Here is a 19,734-nt window from a genome sequence, read left to right as displayed (position 1 = left end):
GTCCGCCATCTACAGCTATATTTATTATTTATTTATTTACTTCTGTTGTACCCCACCTTTCACCATAGTGGAAGAACAGCTGACATCATTCACTCCTCCATTTATCTTCTCAGCAACCCTGAGTGTGTGACTGGCCCAGTAGTATCCGGTCAAATTCCGTGGCCAGGGTGAAGTATGGAAATCACATAGTAGAAGTCACCCAGTGGTTGCTATTGATTTATCCCTCTAAAACCAAAATAGCCCTGAAAAGTCTCTATAGGACCCATTATGCACGGGGGGAATAACGCACATTCGGAGTGGAATGGCAGCGACTAAAATCATCGATAACGCACGGTGCCAGCTGCAGCCGGCCACAGCTTCAGTGCATGCCGCCGAAAAAGCCACAACAGCAAAACGCGGAAGAAAACGCAGCTTCCGGGTGACCGGGGCGCAACCAGAAGCGGTGCCGGAATCGCCGCGTGAATAATGGGTTACTCTGGGTTTTGCCGCCGTCGCGCCCCGTCCCGTGCATAACCAGTGTGATTCGCATCTTCCCCCTCAGCGTTTTCCAAGTGACCCGAAATCGCCGTTTCAGCGGCCGTGCATAATGGGCCTAGGCCCCTCTTCTCTTATTGACAAGGGCCTGAATTATGACCATATATCATTATGGCTGCCTAGGATTGGCCAATGTGGGCATTTGCTTGTTAAAGTTACAGAGACTGGGTTTTAACCCCAGCTCCAAGTGTATAAGTGTATTGTTTGTTTAAGATCTCATCTTTTCCTGCCAACTTGAGGCTTTTTCTGTTTTGTAGAAAAGTTTGATCTGTTCATCTGTTTGATCTGTCTATCAGTGGTAGATGGGTAGTTCAGAAGTTGCAAAAGTAGGATAATGCTTGCATACTGTATTAGCACCCTGTCATCATTTATAGCAGAGTGCAGGGATAAGCCCAGTACTGTTAGACAACTTGCTTGTTTATTATTTTATACCCACTTTTCTTCTTGGATCAAGTCTGTTTCATTCTAACAGGAAATGGAGATGGTAGAGAAATTTCCTTTACCCTATTGCAGAAAGGGAAATTGAGGTGGTGGATGACAGCAGCCAACTATGCATCTTGTCTAGTCTTTCAAGGTGTTAGGTCTGTCCAATCACAATTTATTAGGGGTCAGTTAAGTAGAGAGTGTGCTATTCCTCACTCATAAATATTTTCCACTGAAGGATTGTCACACATTTTCCTCCGCTCCAGCAGAGATTGCCCTTTCTCTGGCAACTGCAGGAAACTCTAGGGAGCTTATTAACTACTAGGGATCAAGATACAAAAGTTCTTGGAAAGCAGACCAACCTGCTTCAGAGCCCTATTGCCTGGCAGCTTCCTTGACCCTGCAGTTGTTTTGGGAACAAGGAGAAGCTCTGCCCTCAGCTCCTGAAATTGTTGTGGGGACCTTCCCACAGAAAGGATGAGTCATTCCAGTCAGGTTTCCTGCTAAGGCAGGAAAGCAACTTTTTAAATGGTTGGGGCATTTAGCTATCTAGCCCAAATGCAAATGAAAGGAAAGAGGAAGCAAAGAGTGAATGGAAACCACGGAAGAAAAGGGAAGAAGTAACAGGAGACAGCAGTGAAGGAAGAACTTCAGATTAGGTTCTTTCACCTTAGCCTTCATCCTCTCCCTAGCCTTTCCTTCCTCCCATCTGGTTTTTGGCAAACTCTCACTTGGTTTACTTATTAATGCCATGCACTAATCACAATAATAGTTACACAATTTCACAATATAGTATCACAATAATAGTTAAACTTTGCAATAATAATTACAATTCAAATCCAGTAGCACCTTAGAGACCAACAAGAGTTTCAGGGTCTAAGCCAGGGGTAGTCAAACTGCGGCCCTCCAGATGTCCATGGACTACAATTCCCATGAGCCCCTGCCAGCGTTTGCTGTAGTCCATGGACATCTGGAGGGCTGCAGTTTGAGTACCCCTGGTCTAAGCTTTCAAGAGTCAAAGCTTCCTTTGTCAGACATTCAAGTGGAGAGCCGAATAAGCAGAACAACCAATGACCCCTTTAAGACCAACAAAGTCTTATTTAAGGTAAACTTTCATATGCAAGCACATTATTTCTGATTGTATCTGAAGATGTCAGTCAGTCAGTAGCCTTTATGATTAAGAAACGATGTTCAATATTATCTGCTTAACATATTCAGTTAATTCAATTGTAACAGTGATTAAAGGTAAAGGTATCCCCTGTGCAAGCTCCGAGTCATGTCTGACCCTTGGGGTGACGCCCTCTAGCGTTTTCATGGCAGACTCAATACGGGGTGGTTTGCCAGTGCCTTCCCCAGTCATTACCGTTTACCCCCCCCCCCAGCAATCTGGGTACTCATTTTACCGACCTCAGAAGGATGGAAGGCTGAGTCTACCTTGAGCCGGCTGCTGGGATTGAACTCCCAGCCTCATGGGCAGAGCTTTCAGACTGCATGTCTGCTGCCTTACCACTCTGGCCACAGGAGGCTCATGTAAACAGTTATTAGGGTATATTATATTCCGTCCTGCACAATTATTTCTAATCAATTTATTGCTAAAAATAAAAATCTTGCCACAAGTTCAATTATCTCAGGGCATTGTTTGGACATTAAGAAGAATACCTTCTGATCCTCTTGAGTGGCATTTACTAAGCAGTGGACTAAGGTATTTAAAATGGATTCCAGTATAAAATGAGCAAGATAAAAACACATGCACTAAAGATGCAAACGCACATGCGTGGACCTGCCACACATGCCTGTTTGTGCTGGCGGCCGCACTTCCTGCTTCCCCCCCTCCTGCAAAAATAAGCTTGCCGGACCACAAGCTTGTGGCCTGGGAAGTTTCTCACTGCGGGGAGAGGGAGCCGCGGCCCGGTGCCGGGGCTTTCGCGGCCCGGTGGTTGGGGACCCCCGGCATAGGAGACACAGTTGGGGATTTTATAAATCCAGGATTTTATGAAAACAGTTTGACTGATTAAAGGTGCTAATCCCAACTGGGGTACCATAAAGGAGCTGGGCACTCATTTTTGCCTTAAACATTTTTAGAGCTGCTGGAATGTGCTGACCACCTTGGTAGAATGCAAGCCCAGAATTGCTGATATACTAATCTTGGTATCCTCAATAGGGAATTTCCTATGAGTGGACCATCTCGTGTTATAACAAACATGTATTCCCAAATATTTAAACCACTTCACCTTGTTCTATATTATTACTTTTTATATGCACCATTTGGCTAGTTTCAAAAACCGTTACTTTGGACTTTTCACAATTCAAGGTAAGAGTGTTTGTCTCACAATAATCTAAAACAATGATATAGCAAGTGTTTTAGCCCAATTCATGTGGTCGATAAAAGCACTACGTCATTCTTATACAACAATGAGCCTCTTGTGGCGCAGAGTGGTAAGGCAGCCGCCTGAAAGCTTTGCTCATGAGGTTGGGAGTTCGATCCCAGCAGCCGGCTCAAGGTTGACTCAGCCTTCCATCCTTCCGAGGTCGGTAAAATGAGTACCCAGCTTGCTGCTGGGGGGTAAACGGTCATGACTGGGGAAGGCACTGGCAAACCACCCCGTATTGAGTCTGCCATGAAAACGCTAGAGGGCGTCACCCCAAGGGTCAGACATGACTCGGTGCTTGCACAAGGGATACCTTTACATTCTTATACAATAGTAAAAGAACATGGGTCCGGACCTATCTTAGGACTGTGTCTGTCTGCTAGTTTTAAAACCTGTGCAAGATCATTTTTTTAAAAGATTAAATAAAAAGGGGCTAATATGCACCCGTTTTACTCATTAGTCAATTGGTATTTTGGGGGTTAGATTTCAAGAGCGGTTACATTTTCCCTAGCAGGTAGTAGAAGGATAAAGCTTCCAGATAAGGTATCTGAAGATGGGTACATACACATGAAAACTTATACCTTGTATAAAACTTTGTGGATCGTAAAGGTGCCACTGGATTCAACTTTGTTTTGTCATACGATGTAATAGTTACAGGACCATTTCAGCAAGGATGCTTTCAATTAAGGATCAGTATACATATAATCTATATCTTATTAATTGATGATAGTGACGTTATAAATGACGTCGTAACATCCTTGAATTTGTTAAAAATATAACTTCTTACATCCTTGGAACTAAGATTTTAACATTTAAGCTTAATTCATCATATAGATCTAGCTCTAGAAAATGTCTAATCTATGATTAAGCAGAGTTCCTATATCACTTTTGCTCTTCCGTTTCAGCTTATTTTCTAAGCTCACAGTGTCTCTCCAACCTCCTCTAAGCAGAGAGCAAGTCTGCCTTCTTTCCGAGTCTCAGAGGTATTTCTATTTGCCTTTCATTCTTTTCTTACACAAATACTATTTGACCTTGTTGCATATTGTCTTTGTTCTTGAGCTTTTTAAACATTAGCAGTCACTATATTTAGGTTTTCAGATGTCCTTTTAAATGTCTAATGCTTCTACTGTTTCTTTTTAAATTCATGTATGTGTAGCATTGCATATAGGACCAGGACACATACAGAAAGCAGGACCAATAGCACTCTCTAAAGAGCTCACATGGTGTTGTGTTTAAGAGCAGCAGCCTCTAACTCCTAATGCCACGACCCTTTAATACAGTTCCTCATGTTGTGGTAACCCCCAGCCATAAAATTATACAAGTGTTCTTTCACAGAAATTAAACCGAAACTGACCAGTGGCTTGAAGATCAATTGTTCATGATATATATATATATATATATAAAAATTGTGTTTCCCCCCCCCCCTGGGGTTTCTCAGTTCAGCTCTGCCTCTTGTCCCAGCATGCTGATCTCGCTCTTTTCTGATGCTCCAGATAGACGAACACACTATCTTGATCTACCCCGTAAGGCTGTTGTGTGGTGCCTGCAGGAGGGTCAGCAACAATGGCGGTACTCCTCCAGCCAAGCTGCTTGCCCTGCCGCGACCCACATGAAAGGGTCATTCAACCCCCAAGGGGGTCCTGACCCCTAGGTTGAGAACCACTGCTCTAACTGTAGAACTGAGTTTGATTCCCTACTGCTTCACATGCAGTCAGCTGGGTGGCCTTGGGCTAATCACTGTTCTCACCAGGGTTGGGCTCTTCGGCATCCGAAGTGGCTGTTTGCACCCGAAGCAGCCAGCGCCTCGGGGGATCCCCCCCCACCAACGCCCGTGCCTCCCCCCCCTCGCAGCACGGCGCTGGCTGTTTTGGGTGTGAACGGCTGCTTCAGATGCTGAAGTGCCCAACCTTAGACAGCACTTCTATCAGAGCTCTCCCAGGTCCACCTACTTCACAGGGTGTCTGGTGTGGATAGAGGAAAGGAAAGGTGAGCCACTTTGGTACTTTTTCAGGTTGTAAAAAGAAGGATATAAAACACCTGGTCTTCTTCTTCTCCCCCTCCCCAGCTTTATATACCTTCATGAGTTTGTGCACACTAAGTTTCCCTCCCCATGATTGAGAATGCCTCTTTTCTAATGCTCCTAAGTACAGGGACAGAGCAGAAATTTTGCCTAGTGTGCGGTTTGATCCATTGTTGGGTTGCACTGTGCAGTGCAATTTTATGACAATGAAAAAATACCATATTTGGCACAGAATGCACTTATCTCAGCTTTCACTTTTAAGAGTTTCTCTCATTGCAGTTGTAATATTCTTGAAAGTGTGGTCAGTGGCAGCTAAAATTCAGAAACTAGAGTGCGGCTACATCAGATTTACAGTGGCAATAAGCTGATAATGCCTTACTCTTCACTATTACTAGCAAACCCAGGATAATTTACACAAAATCAGGCAACTGTGAAAATTCGCTAAATTCATACAATTTGCCAAATTTACCCTTCATGCTATAGAATTTGTTTGGTATTTAATTTTTGTTTAAGTACAAATCTGCACTTAATCGTTCATAGGAAAGTTGAGTGATCTCTTTCCTGCATGTTTCCATGAAAATACTAAGTAAGAATTACTGAAGGATATATTTAGAGTAGGGGAAAATGATAGTAATTGCAGGGCTAGCACAAACCTCATGGGTGCTTTCCCATTTACTTCAGTGCAGCAGAATGTTCTGGGCATGAATGGGCCACTTCCTGCTGCACAGCTCTTTCTCCTCTGATGTGTACATTCAAGCCCAGAGTACATCCTACAGTTGCTGGATTAGCTTTGATCTCTTGTTAACCACAGGCGTATTCAGTTCAAGGCCAAAGGATCCTGAGCCCTAAAGGTTTCCATATCTCTCCCCCCTACACAAAATACTCCCCAACCCAATTCCCTTGTCTCCATTCTAGGAAATCTGGGTTTTGTATTGATGTTAGACTGTAGCTGTCTTGTGCCTCACAGTATAACATCATCTTGTCATCTGCTTTTGTTAAGTGCTGTCAAGCTGTTTGTGACTTATGGTGACCCTGTGAATTAATGACCTCCAAAATGTTAAGAATCCTGCTCAGATCTTGCAAGCTAAGGGCCACGGCTCCCTTTATTGAGTCGTATCTTGCCATCTAAATATATGTTTCAGTGTTCATATGTCGTGCTTAGGGAAATACAAAGGGAATCATTTGTTTTAATTATCTGTGTATAATTTGATGATATGTATAATTATATAGCGTCAGATAAAAGTGTCTTTCAAGCAATCTCCTCTTCACTTGCATCCAGGAGGTATCCTACCTGGTATCCTACCTGAAACTGCAGGAAATTCTTGCAGCCTATGGAACCTTCATCCAATTTAAGTAGCTCTTTCTCCTATTGAAGATTCACTTAAATTGGAAGCAGGTCTCTTAGGGTGGAGTGAGAGGATACAGGCCAATAACTCTGTTTATTATTTGGCGTGTGGTGCCTTGTTTAACTCAAGGCCATGTCACAATACATAACACCGCATAATCTTAATCTACCTGGTACTGTTTGATTTATCCAAATTTCGTGAGAAATACATCTTTCTTGTTGTGGTGGTGTGAGTACTTGATTCTGGTCACTGTAGTTTGATAAGTAATATCATTAGAGTTTCCTAATAATGTAGTGTTTTTTCCTTCTTTTTCTAGACTAGTTGATGTAGAATATCCAGAAGGCCATCCTGGAGGACCAGCGTCTCAACCAGATTTTGGTGTGGGGATTAACTGGAAAGCATCAACCAGGCCCTCCTCACACACAGGGCAGACCTCTGTTTTATCTCAAGGAAGCCGACGTAGATCTGGGACATTGCCCAGCGATTACAGGTATTCACAGGAAAATGTGAATGAAAAAAGCAAAGATTACAGTGTGCTGCCCCCAACTGTTTCTGAGCTGCAATCAACAGATGAAAACCACCTCTATCGATCACAAGGCAAGGGAGAAGAAAGCCTACAAGCAGAGCTGGGTCATCTGAATAAGAAACATGCTCCTATACCTCAGAGGCTTCCCCCACCCAAACGAGATAATAAACACAGACGGCAGGACAGTTCTTCAGCATCAGTTCCTGACTCATCAGAGTCTTTACTGACAGCTACCAGTTGGCCAGTTCAGTCAGTACCTCCTGTTTCTTCCAGTGTAATTGCCAGTCATTTCTCTCCTCACACTGTGAAGGTTTCTGGAAAACTAACAAGCACTGAGCTGCCAGAGGCTCCACAGCTGGTATCCATAGAGAATGCTTGTCAGCACTTAGAAGAAAAAACACATATCAAGCCTGAACCTGTGCCGGCTTCGACATATTGCTACCTACAAAAACCTGGAATGGAAACATCAAGGTCCCCTTCGCCACAGTTTGCTCCACAGAAGTTAACTGACAAACCTCCCGTAGCTGTCCAGGATGAGAATCCCACAAGGTACTAACATTTGTCTATATTAAGTTGAGATGTAATGCATCTGGAAATGCTGAAGTCATGGGAGGGGGAGAGAATTGAGGAAATTGAAATAAATGCATTATTTATTTTCCTGCATCTTATCCTGCCATACATGCCACAGGTATCTTAATGTTTGCCATCTAAGAGGTAGGGAGCAAAATAAAAGCTGAAGGCAGGAAACAAGCACTGAAATACACAAGAGAATGTTTGTCACAATACGTAGGAGTACCGGCATCTGTGGATATCTAGTTTATAACATTAAAAACTCTAAACTCATTAATAATGGATAGCCATTAAACACATTGCAGCACATTGATTGTTGTGAATATTATTTACATTTAAATAAAAATGTTTTTCCTGAAAATGTTGCCTATGTCTACAGTATACAGAAAAATCATTATCTCATACTGTAGACTGGCTTATTTTTTAAACATTCCATACTACACATTTGAGGAAAAACATTATCTTTCATTCCATTAATTTCAAAAGATTATAGGGTGTTGTTTTTTTTTTCAGTGTTTCATATGAGCTTTTTTAGTGCCCCCTAAATTTTGCAATTTTTCCACTGGAAAAATTGAAGGGGTCCTCAAAAAACCACCAGGTAAGAAGTATTTCTCCCTACCCCCCCTAACTTTGCATATCTAAAGCTAGAATATTTATTTGTCCTTACCTCTATCTAGTCTATGCAATAAATTTTCTAGTGTGATTTTTAAAATGATAGGGCACATTTCATGGACTACCATTTTCTTACTAGTGCTACAATAAGGACTAAGTAATATTATAAAAGTTTTGCTTGTCCTCCCCCCCCCCCGCCTGGGGGGGTTATTAAATAATAGGGTAAAATTTTGCATGAAGGAGAACCAAAATTGAGCATTGGAAATTCCATTGAGCCTTCTCATTCTCCAAGTACATCATTCATTTGACTGTAAACTCTTAACAGCTTAATTGTTGGTTCAAATAACTTGTTGTTTTTAGTCAAATTGAGAAGGGCAACTTTCAGAATAATTTCCTTAGTTATTTTATAGGTGTTTTAAACAATGGTGTTTACAGCAGTCACCAACAAATGGCTATGGACGCGTTATCCTACAAATCAGTAACTAGTCAAAGAAAACGAAGGAGAGGGTAGGTATAAATGAGTGGTTTTTTATAATGGTAGGAGGTAAGCACTGGGACATCCCAAGGCTGAATTCTAGCATGAGTGTGCTATTTAATTTAATTCCAAAATCATCTTGTCTCGAGGGTAAGTTCAGATAGCCAAGTTTGGTAAAGACAATGAGTTATTCAGCATGATAATCGAAAGAGTAGCTGAAGAGTTCTAAAAATGGTTGTGTGAACAGGTAACAACACAGCAAAATGAGGTCATTATACGTAAGTACAGAGTAGATCCAAATACTAACTTCTTATATACTGATGATCTAAACTAGCTGTGGCTAACTAAAGAAAGAGGCCTTTGGAAAGTTCCAAAATCATCTGCTTTGCAAGAGTAAATATGTTAGGGATGATAAGAAAAGAAATTGAAAAAAAAATGGCAGGTACTAATAATGCCTTTGAAGAGATCTGTTATATGACATCACTTAGAATACAGTAAACAATTTTGGTCATTCCATGTCAAAAAGAATTTTTGTAGAACTGGAATCAATACCGAAAAGGACAAACAAAATATTGTGCTTGCATATGCATACATATATGTAGTTTTATGTTTGTATATCATGTGTTTATTTTTACATTGAACAAGTAACATAAAGGGAAACAAAAACCCAACCTGAAAAACAGGCAAGAACCAAAAAGGTTAGGGATGAAACCAATTTTAGAAAGCTATAAGCAATTTATTAGAGCTCAAATATTTAAAAACCATACAAGAGTATCTGTTGGCACACATAAAACATCTGGGTCAGTACACCAGTTTTGCCAAATTGTTTTAGACCTTGATTGAAATGCGTTATTTCTGAGAGCCAGTTTGGTGTAGTGGTTAGGAACGCGGATTTGCATGTCGGGTTCGATTCTGCGCTCCCCCACATGCTACCAGCTGGGTGACCTTGGGCTTGCCACGGCACTGATAAAACTGTTCTGACCGAGCAGTAATATCAGGGCTCTCTCAGCCTCACCTACCCCACAGGGTGTTTGTTGTGGGGAGAGGAATGGGAAGGCGACTGTAAACCGCTTTGAGCCTCCTTCGGGTAGAGAAAAGTGGCATATAAGAACCAACTCTTCTTCTTCTTCTTCTTCTTCTTCTTCTTCTTCTTCTTCTTCTTCTTCTTCTACTCACCCAGATGTTTAATGTGTGCCAACAAATATTCTTTTAACATTTTTTAAATATTTGAGCTGTAATAAATTGTTTATATTTTTACATTGAAACATAGGAGGTATGGTAGCTTTGATTAAACCTTTCTTTTGAAATTACAGTTGTGGCTGTCAGAAGCAATAAATATTATTGACTTGGAATATCTATTGGTGTGGTCCCCCCCAATGGAAATCTATGGACATGACGTCCATAGACCCGCCCCCAGGGACCATGGCAGTAGATGGGCAGCAGTGCCAGAGCACTGAGGTATGCTCAGTGCTCTGGCATTGCCGCTGCCAGTCTTCCAAGGCTGCCCCGCTGTCTGAAGAGTGGGGTTAGCTTCAGGAGATTGGAGGGGGTTGGGCCAGCCCAGCAAGACACGCACTGCACATCGCTGGGTTGCCCCCCGCCTCCAGAAGATGTGCCAGCAGGTAAGGGAAGTTGGGGGGGAGGGAGGGGGCAGGGAACAAGGATTCTCGCCCCTTATGTGGATGTTCCACATAAGGGGTGAGAATCCTTGACAGCTAATTTATTTCTATTCTATTGGGAGCACACTTCCTTTCTTCTCCCATCCCCATTCAAAGAAATTTGTCAGAAAGTTGAATAATCTATTTCCATCCGTCATCTCACCAGTTCCTCAATGGAGTTTATTCCTGGTTCTATTCACAAATAATTTATAAACCTTTTTAACCTCTAGATTCTTGTGAATTCTCCTTTTCATCCATTAAGGTGGCAATTACCTCAGCCAGGAATGTAAGGTAACTGAGGGTTTCACAAGGATAAGGTCTTTCTATGTCCAAATCTAGAGTTTGTGCCAAAAGTTTTATGTCTCTCAGGATGCCTTATCGGTCTTTTTCACAAAACTCTATAGATGCAGAGGAGACCATTCTCACATGATTTTAAAAGGGCATTGTTATTTTATTTAAAATGTACATGTAGTTTTAGGAAATACAAGAACCTGTTTGTATTTTTTAAAGGGCAAAACAAATGGAAAGTAATCTTATCTCAGATTCTGTCTAGGTGGGTGGTAGTCACTATCCCCATAGCATGTTGGATGGCGAAAGTTGACTGTCCATTCAAATTCCCATTTGCTATGATATCTACATGCAGGGATGTGGGCAAATTTAGATGCTTTTCTTCCATAAACCAGGATTCTAATATGCTGGATTATTTTATATGTTCTTATGCAGTAATTATTGTTTTCTTCCCCAAAGAATCGAAAGAGTGATGGATAACAACACGATGGTAAAAATAGTCCCTATCAAGATTGTACATTCTGAGAGCCATGCGGAGAAGGAAAGCAGACAGAATCTTGCAAGCACAATAGAGCCTCCTGCTTTGCCAAGTGGGTTGGAGAAAGATCAGATTAAGACACTCAGCACCTCTGAACAGTCCTACTCACGTTTCTGTGCTTATACAAGGCAAGGTGTGGAGTCAGAACCTGAGAAAAAGAATAGATTGCCTTATTTACAGTCTGCTGAAGCGCTAGGAACCAACTTGAAGGACAGTGATGTTCTTGCCCATGCAGGTAGCTATGTGAGGGCCAAAGAAAAGTCAATTGATGATTGGAAGTCAGAGGAGTTAGCCAGAGAGATTGTGGGCAAGGATAAATCATTAGCAGATATTTTGGACCCTAATGCGAAAATCAGAACAACAATGGACCTAATGATGGGAATCTTTCCAAAAGATGAACATCTCTTGGAAGAAGCACAACAACGCCGAAAGCTTCTTGTAAAAGTTCCTTCACCAAAAGCTGCAGAGGACAAGTAAGTAGAGATTTCTTTCCTGCAAACCACTGGTAATTCTCTTTATTTTGTCCTATTCATGTGTAAATCTGTCTAAGTTCAACCATTTCAGTTGTAGGAATTCTGTAATATATAGATAGGCTGCTAATCTAATCCAATGTAATATTTTTAAGAGTGTCTAGCCAAGTGCCTCCAGAAAGTCTAGAAAGCATGAAGACCTCTTTGCCTAGCATCTGGAACTGATAAATATCTCTTCCTAACCATGGATGTTCAATTTAAGTCTTACAGCTACTAGGAGCCTGCCTTCTATTAATTTTAAAACCAAACACACAAATATAAATGAGTAATATTCAGATACATAGAAGATATGCAAAATATTGCAAGTTATCTTGGAGGAGGCAAGACACTTTTTTTCTTCAAGTTCATGAAGTACACAGAGGTAGATAAAGTAGTAATTTGGTTTAACTATAAGCTGCATAGTGGAGATCATATACAAAACCAGACATATTTCAAAGCTTACATGGATTTTGCTCTCGAAATACTGATTTCACTCAAACATGGCCTAAAAGCATGTTGATGACATAGTGCACACCAGAAATTAAGCCAAAACATGCCCGTGGCAGTAAACATAATGTGGGATTTATACAGCCGGCTCTCATCCTTAACTGAAGTTTCGGTACAGTCATTCAAGCAAGTAGGATGTCTTTCCGTAAGTTGAAGGGTGGCTGTTCCCATGCATCAGGAGTGGCAGTCCCAAACAAAAACTGGTCTCTTTCTGCTGCTCAATACAGTGGGGGAAAGTTCAGCTCCATGAATTCATCAGCCATTGTTTATGATTTTTTGAATTTATTACATTTATATACCGCTCTCTTCTAAGGCTCAGGGTGGTTCACATGGAATGAAAAAAAGAAAAGTACATTAAAAGTGACTATATCAAATAAAAGACAGTAATAATAATATAACAATAAACAGAGAAAAGCATTTTAACAAGTAAACAATCTAACAGAGCCATAGTTGATCAGGTCAGTCATACGGGGTCAATGGAGGGAGGTTTGGGAGTCCAGTAGATGTTGTTTAGCTTTGATCGATCTCAACCAAATGCCTGGCAGAGGAGCGCCCTTTTGCAGGCCCTGTGGAACTGTTTCAGTTCCAATAGGGCCCTGATCTCCTCTGGGAGCTCATTCTACCAGGTGAGGGTCAGGACAGAGAAGGTTTTGGCCCTGGTTGAGTTCAAAGGGACTTCCTTGGGGCCAGTTGGAGATGGTGGACTGCAGAGAAAATTGCATACTCAGCTAGATGAGGAAAAAAGTCAAGTCACTGAAGGCACCACTTGTCTTTATTGAGAACCACTTGGCCAAGTCACATGGCTGTTTTGTCATATAAAAATATTGGAAGCAATGTAAAATAATTATCTATTAAGTTGATATTCCACTGGCTCCTTAAAAGCTTCTGTAAAAAGCTTGTAATTTTTTTAATTAAATAGATAACTCTTAATTACTGGGCATTTTCATTATATTCTCATAAATATATTCCTCTAGACAGGCAATCTGTTCCTTGTTTGCTTGCATAAACATGCCTGGTTTCCCTGTGTATTCTCTATCTGCCCCACTTCTGAACATCCATAGGGGTTTTAACATTCAAATCAGTACATGCTCAAATATAGGTATGGCTGAGCTCTTAGATAAAATCCAGGAATCAATAATGTGCTTTCGTGAATTGAATGGTCGATTGAATTGAATGGTCGTGAATTGAATGGTCTACCTTCATGTGGGCATTGAGAGATGGAATGAACTTGCTGTGTGGATAGAGATGGCAAGTGAGCCCTCATGCCCCCACCACTTATAAGAGAGTAGCTGGGGGATGTATAATTCAGTTTTGCCCAATAATCTGATTGTAGCAATGTGAAGAGATTCATTTGGAAACTATTATTTATAGTGATTTTAGGGGATCTTGAAAAGAACCCTACATGAAATTAGAAATGCTGTATTAGAATTTATGGGAAATCAAAATGCAGTTGTGATTATCCAGACATTATCTGCTTACAACTCCATGGTTTCTTTGGTGTGTCTTTCTTTGTTTTTTGATCCTAAATATTTTCTAATCAAAGATGGAAGCCTTGATGTTAGTTTCCTAGCAGGCTGTTATGAATGTCTTGATTTTTCTTATGGAAATAGGAGTTTCTTTGCTTACCTCATGCTTCCTCCACCTGTGAATCTGACCAAGAATGGCATTTTCAAGGTTTTTGTTAAGAGGCAACCTAGTTGTTATGTATGATACTGGTTGTAAGTTTCACTGAACATCATCCAATCTTTCCTTGGACTATGGTAATTCTTGGCATGACACAGGGCTGTTTAAATACCTTTTGTTAAAAAGTGGGAAACCATTTTCTCAGTTGGCAGCTAGCCAATTTTATACATCTACAATTCACTAATACCACAGCTATGCTTAACAGTCAAATAATTGCTAGTACTTTTGCTTTTATGATATGCCTCTCCTGTTATTTCCTATAATTTCAATTGTCAATGGCTCTTCCTGACGCTGAATGAAGGCTGACTTCAGTAATAAGAGCTTGTAAGCATTAACACTGTGGATAATGAAACAAACAGCAGTATTTTTCACTCAGAGGTATGTTTATGGGATTATGTAGCCAGAACCAATGGAAGCCCCCCCAAACACCTAAACATTGCTTTTTGACTGACACCTGTATAATCAAAGGTAGCACGTGGTGATCACCATACAGTTAGGGAATAGCAATTAAAGGAGCAGAACCAGCACTTTGAAGCAGACATTTGGGTAGAATCATTTAATTGCCCATCTCTGTTGCTAGGTTCTGAGTGGCACAGATGTTTCATTGAAGACGTCAGGGCTTGAGAAATCTCTATCGTTAAACATGTGTCTTCTAACCCTATAATTTACTGCCTGCAAATTGTATTTCAGAACTACTCCAGACTTGTCAAAAATGATATTAAGTACCACATATACATGCGTAATCGAACACGGGTGTGTTTTCTCTGAAACTTTCTCTTAGGAAAGAGGAGCAGCCTCTGCCTTTGGCCATCCCTCTGACAACCAATTCCACTTACTATAGCACATCTGCTCCCAAGGCAGAACTCCTGATCAAAATGAAGGATATGCAGCAGCAGCAACTGCAGCAGCAAAGTGAAGAGGATTCTGAGGATGAGCTGGACCATGACTTGTCTGAGAAAAAGGTAAGCATACCTTCATATTCACATTTTTAAACAAATACTATGAGGGAAGGTTGTGCTGGTGCCTCTTTGCCATAGTCAGGCTGACTGCAAGTAAATGTGGCCAAGCTAGAATGGATACAGCAGCAGATGCCAGCTTGCTGACACTGGCACATGTGGGAGGGGAGAATACGCAGGCTCTGTCCAACAGTATAGGTGTCTTAGTGATTGCCTCAGGTGCCAGATCTTGGTATCAAGCCCCTTTGGTTGTGCCACACTCCTAGTGCACCCCTTTGCCTTTACCCTGCTGGAGCCTGCAACTGAGCACCAGGAAGAACAGGACCAGCACAACGGGTGGAGGGAAGACGTAGAGTGGGAAAGATATCTGTCCTCATTGCTACAAGAAATGTATGTAGGCAAACATGTTAGTTGTATTAGGACCTTGGTAAGGCTTCAGTATTTGGCCAAAGAATCACCAGATAATAATGAAGAGTCCCATTTTTTTTTGGCCCACAGACTGCTGTTTGTTGTTAGACCAGCACTAGGTCATTTGAAGCTGTTTTTTATCCTTTGATCTGCTTGAGATGTAATCTTTGACTCTCGGGTGTGTTTACTGAGCATTTTGGAAGTGATGCTGTAGGAACCTCAGTCGTTTTGTTTAATCCTGGTGCAGAGGGCCAACTGCGGTGTTTCAGCCATCTATCCTTACCGTATGACACAGTCTTATGACAACTCAGCTTTCTGTTCACTGAGAGATGCATAGAATATTGTTTCCCCTTCTCCCCGCTCCCCCCAGATTTGTGGATATAATCTTATATGCTTTCAGTCTGTGATTCAGCATTTCAAAATACAAGCAACCACAGAAGAGACTTCAGGGATTGTTATACTAATGTAACTGATTTATGTAAGCTAAAGCTGATTTAGGTACATAGGTCCAAAAATTAAGCAAATCTATGGTCTTCTTCCTAACCCATTTTGGCTGTTATCAAGTATCTGAAGCTGTGGATGAAGTTTCAGCTATATTTTACAGTTTACCTCAAAGATGATAGGGTTAATAGAGTTATCTTTTTGATGTTGCTGGTGTCACATAGAAGCCATTTTCCCCTTGTGGCTTGGAGCTACTTCATCCATGTGGTAGTGTTCAACTACATGTTCAACTATGTAGGATAACCTCCCAGAAAAGTTGTTTCTGTGATTGTGCCACTATCTTTAATTATTGTTGTTATGTTTGTGGAGGTTCTTAATTGGGTTTTTATAATTGTTTTAGAATACTGTGTTTTATCAGAATTGTAAGCTGCAGCGAGGCGGCCTGGCCAAGAGCAGCAGCTAATAAATCCCATTATAAATGAAATAAATAGTAAATACCTACAGGTTCATATACAGAGCAGAGACTCAAAAGGCTATACTGCACCATTTTAGACTTTGAAGGTGACAGTGAAATTTAAAAACTATTTCATCTGGTCTTTAATAAGTCAGCCAAGAACAAGGTTAGCCAGAAATATGGGTTGCAATCTTTTCCACCAATAAAATACATTCAGTATGGCTCATGTAGAGTTACATAACTTTATCCTCGAATTGTTCCATATGTTAGTTTGATACTGCAAGCAAACAAATGGATGAGGTGAAAATATGGAGGGAAGAGAAAAGTAGAGTAAGAGAAACAGTCCTCCCACCCTACCCAACCCCATCAACATCAGTAGTAATCACTCCATGGCTCATGGATTCCACCTTCACGGTTAACCATCTGCATAGAGCCCGTCAGAAGGCCAAGCTGATCAGTGATTCCTCATTCCTCTCCCCTCTTAGTGCCACCCCTCAGATGTACTACATCCTTCTAGGGTGAAATTCTAGAATGGTGAAACTCTGCTTAAGATGATACTGTAGAATCCAAGGTGGCATACCACATACAGCTTTTAATGAAAAATTCCCTTACAAGTGGTGACCTGTCAAAAATTTGCAGGGAGGGGGCTTTCTACCACACTTGCTTTCTTCCCTCTCCTTTCCCTTTCTTGCTCCCCCTATACCAATACCCTGCTTTTTGTTTCTCTCTCCCACGCCAATACTCCCATCTATCTCTTTCCTCCAAGCTAGTCCCCTTTCTTTTCTCCTCTCAAGTCAATCGCCCTTCTTTCTTGCACTCCCCTCAGCCAATCCCCCCTTTCATTTTCACTCTCAAGCTGATTTTCTCTTTCTCTCTTCCCTCAAGCTAATCTCTCCTCATTTCTCTTTTCTCTCTCCCTTTCTCTCCTCAAGCCAATCCCCCATCCTTCCCTTTTTCTCTCTTTCCCAAGCCAGTTCCCCCTGCTTTCTCCTCCCCCTTCCCCTACCTTTTAGTGTTCATATTAGCTTGAGCCTCCACATGGCCCCGATCTACAGCTGTAGCTTGCCACAGCCGAGGGTAATAGATGACTATTAGAATATAAGATATTTGGATACATACCAAGCTCAGAGTGACCAAGTTCTTATCCTCATCCCTATCTAAACTTTACAGTATCTTGAAAACATAGACAAGGGAGAAGATGTATTATGTTATAGTTATATGACTTGTCCTCCCATTTTCTTTTCTTTTTTAATTTAGCAAGAACTTATAGATAGCATAAGTCGAAAGTTGCAGGTGCTGAGAGAAGCTCGGGAGACACTCTTAGAAGACATTCAGGCAAACAATCTGCTTGGAGATGAAGTGGAGGCCATTGTGAAAGATGTCTGCAAGCCAAATGAGTTTGACAAGTTCCGGATGTTCATTGGAGACTTAGACAAAGTGGTCAACCTCTTACTGTCCCTCTCTGGTCGGCTGGCCCGTGTGGAAAATGCCTTGAACAATTTGGATGGAAATGCTTCTCCTGAAGAACGGGTAAGGCAGTGTGCTGTGATAGTTCTGTTCTGAGAAGCCACCGTCTGATTTTTGTCTCATTCATTCATTCATTCATAATTTGGCTTATAGTCTGCCATTCCCATTGCTGGCTGGTGGTGGGTAACATTTCAAACCCCACAATAAAACCCCATAAAACCACAAAAACCCTTACAAGAAACAGGCAGCAGAAGAAAATACCCTTCCACAACCCTGCTCAACAGAGGACGTATAATCATCTCAGGGGGCTAATAGGGAACAACAAGATGACCTCGTTGGCTCAGGGAGGAGGCCAGATCCTGCCCTGGCTTTAACCAAAGACTTGGCAGAAGAGCTCCATCTTTCAGTCCCTGTAGAACTGCGAGAGCTCCATCAGGGACGTCAGCTCTCCTGGGAGCTTATTCCAGATCGAGGCCCTATATGTGATATTTAAATCCAGAGACGTGGACAGACAAGATAAATCTTTATACAAACCTGAGAAAAGCCCTGTTTGCAGGAAAATTCTGAAATCTAAAAATACTACTACTAATAAAATTGGGGTTTAACCCCCTCCAAAATGATGGCAGCAGTGCCTGTAGCTTTAAAAACAAATGCCCTCATTGGCCACTGCTAAGCAATCACAATAGTATTGCCAGCCTTTATGGTTTTTGTCCATACAGGGCAGAGCAGGGACCTTTTGTCCAGGGTTATTTTGGCCTTTAAAGGTAGACTGCTCAGGATCAGGCCCAGCAATAACCACTGGGTATTTTGCTACCATGCAATTTGCATGACTTATCCAGGCCTAGCTGCTCAGCAGCAGTCACTCCATGAAAGCCAATGTGGTGTAGTGGTTAGAGCAGGGGTAGTCAAACTGCGGCCCTCCAGATGTCCACGGACTACAATTCCCACAAGCCCCTGCCAGCATTCGCTGGCAGGGGCTTGTGGGAATTGTAGTCCGTGGACATCTGGAGGGCCGCAGTTTGACTACCCCTGGATTAGAGTTTCAGATTAGGATCCAGAAGAGCCAGGTGTGAGAGTTCACTTTGCCATGGAAGCTCACTTGGGAATTTGGGCCCAAAATACTCTCTAAGCCTAACGTACTTCACAGGACAACAAAATCAGAATCCAGTGGCACCCTTAAGACCACCAAAGATTTATTCAAGGCGTGAGCTTCCAAGTGCAAGCACTCTTCCTCAGACTTGCTCAGAGTGCTTGCACTAGAAATCTCAGGCCTTGAATAAATCTTTGTTGGTCTTAAAGGTGCCACTGGACTCTGATTTTCTTGTACTGCTTCAGACCAACACAGCTACCCACTTGAGTCTACTTCACAGGGTTGTTGTGAAAATAAAATTGAGGAGACTTATGTAAGCTGCAATGCTTCCCCATGGGAGAGGTGGACTTTATATGAAGTAAAAAATAAATATAACTGATGATGGGGGACAGATAAAAAATCAATTAGTGGGTGGGAAGGAGATAAAAAAGGAAAGGATATAGGGGCTGCCAGCATGATGGAAATAGTGTGAGGAGGGAGGTACAGAGAACACTGAGGTGCCCCTGAACTACTTTTGTGGGGATCATGCCCATCCATATTTGTTGCTGTTCTTCCTGCGTTTTCTTTGCTTTCATTTATATTTTAGCCCTTTGAAGATAAAATTTGGTATAATTTATTCATATACCTTCAGCAACAGTAGTTGTGATGTGATGGGACCATGTGGATGCAGTGGAGCATTCGCGGGGGGCGGGGAGGGGGGTTACCACACAGCATGCTAAAATATCCCTTTTTTAAGTCTAAGGCTTGACATTTCAACTGAGATTAGGCCTAAACTGGGTGAAGTTTTGAATGTTGTTCACCTTGATTGCAATGGGAAAATTAAGAATGTGCTAAAATCAGTGGGGCTTGAAAGTGTTGGT

The 19,734-nt window shown here is 41.7% G+C and overlaps 1 protein-coding gene across 7 annotated transcripts in view; it reads left to right on the top strand.

The window, feature by feature from the left end:
* The window catches only part of SHROOM2 (shroom family member 2), a 143,887-nt gene that overhangs the window by 121,190 nt on the left and 2,963 nt on the right, over positions 1 to 19,734 (top strand). For 6 of the 7 annotated variants that reach the window (XM_077343268.1, XM_077343266.1, XM_077343265.1 and 3 more), the window contains 5 exons: positions 4,232 to 4,309; positions 7,009 to 7,767; positions 11,281 to 11,832; positions 14,840 to 15,020; positions 17,575 to 17,847. In XM_077343268.1, the coding sequence (XP_077199383.1) occupies positions 4,232 to 4,309; positions 7,009 to 7,767; positions 11,281 to 11,832; positions 14,840 to 15,020; positions 17,575 to 17,847 (1,843 nt within the window). The remainder of the gene's footprint in view (positions 1 to 4,231; positions 4,310 to 7,008; positions 7,768 to 11,280; positions 11,833 to 14,839; positions 15,021 to 17,574; positions 17,848 to 19,734) is intronic. The other variant, XM_077343267.1, reaches the window with a different exon arrangement.

The sequence above is a fragment of the Paroedura picta genome, chromosome 6 (assembly GCF_049243985.1).
Source record: "Paroedura picta isolate Pp20150507F chromosome 6, Ppicta_v3.0, whole genome shotgun sequence".
Taxonomy (NCBI): Eukaryota; Metazoa; Chordata; class Lepidosauria; order Squamata; family Gekkonidae; genus Paroedura; species Paroedura picta.
The sequence above is the reverse complement of the archived record's forward strand: the minus strand, read 5'-3'. Positions and strand labels throughout refer to the sequence as shown.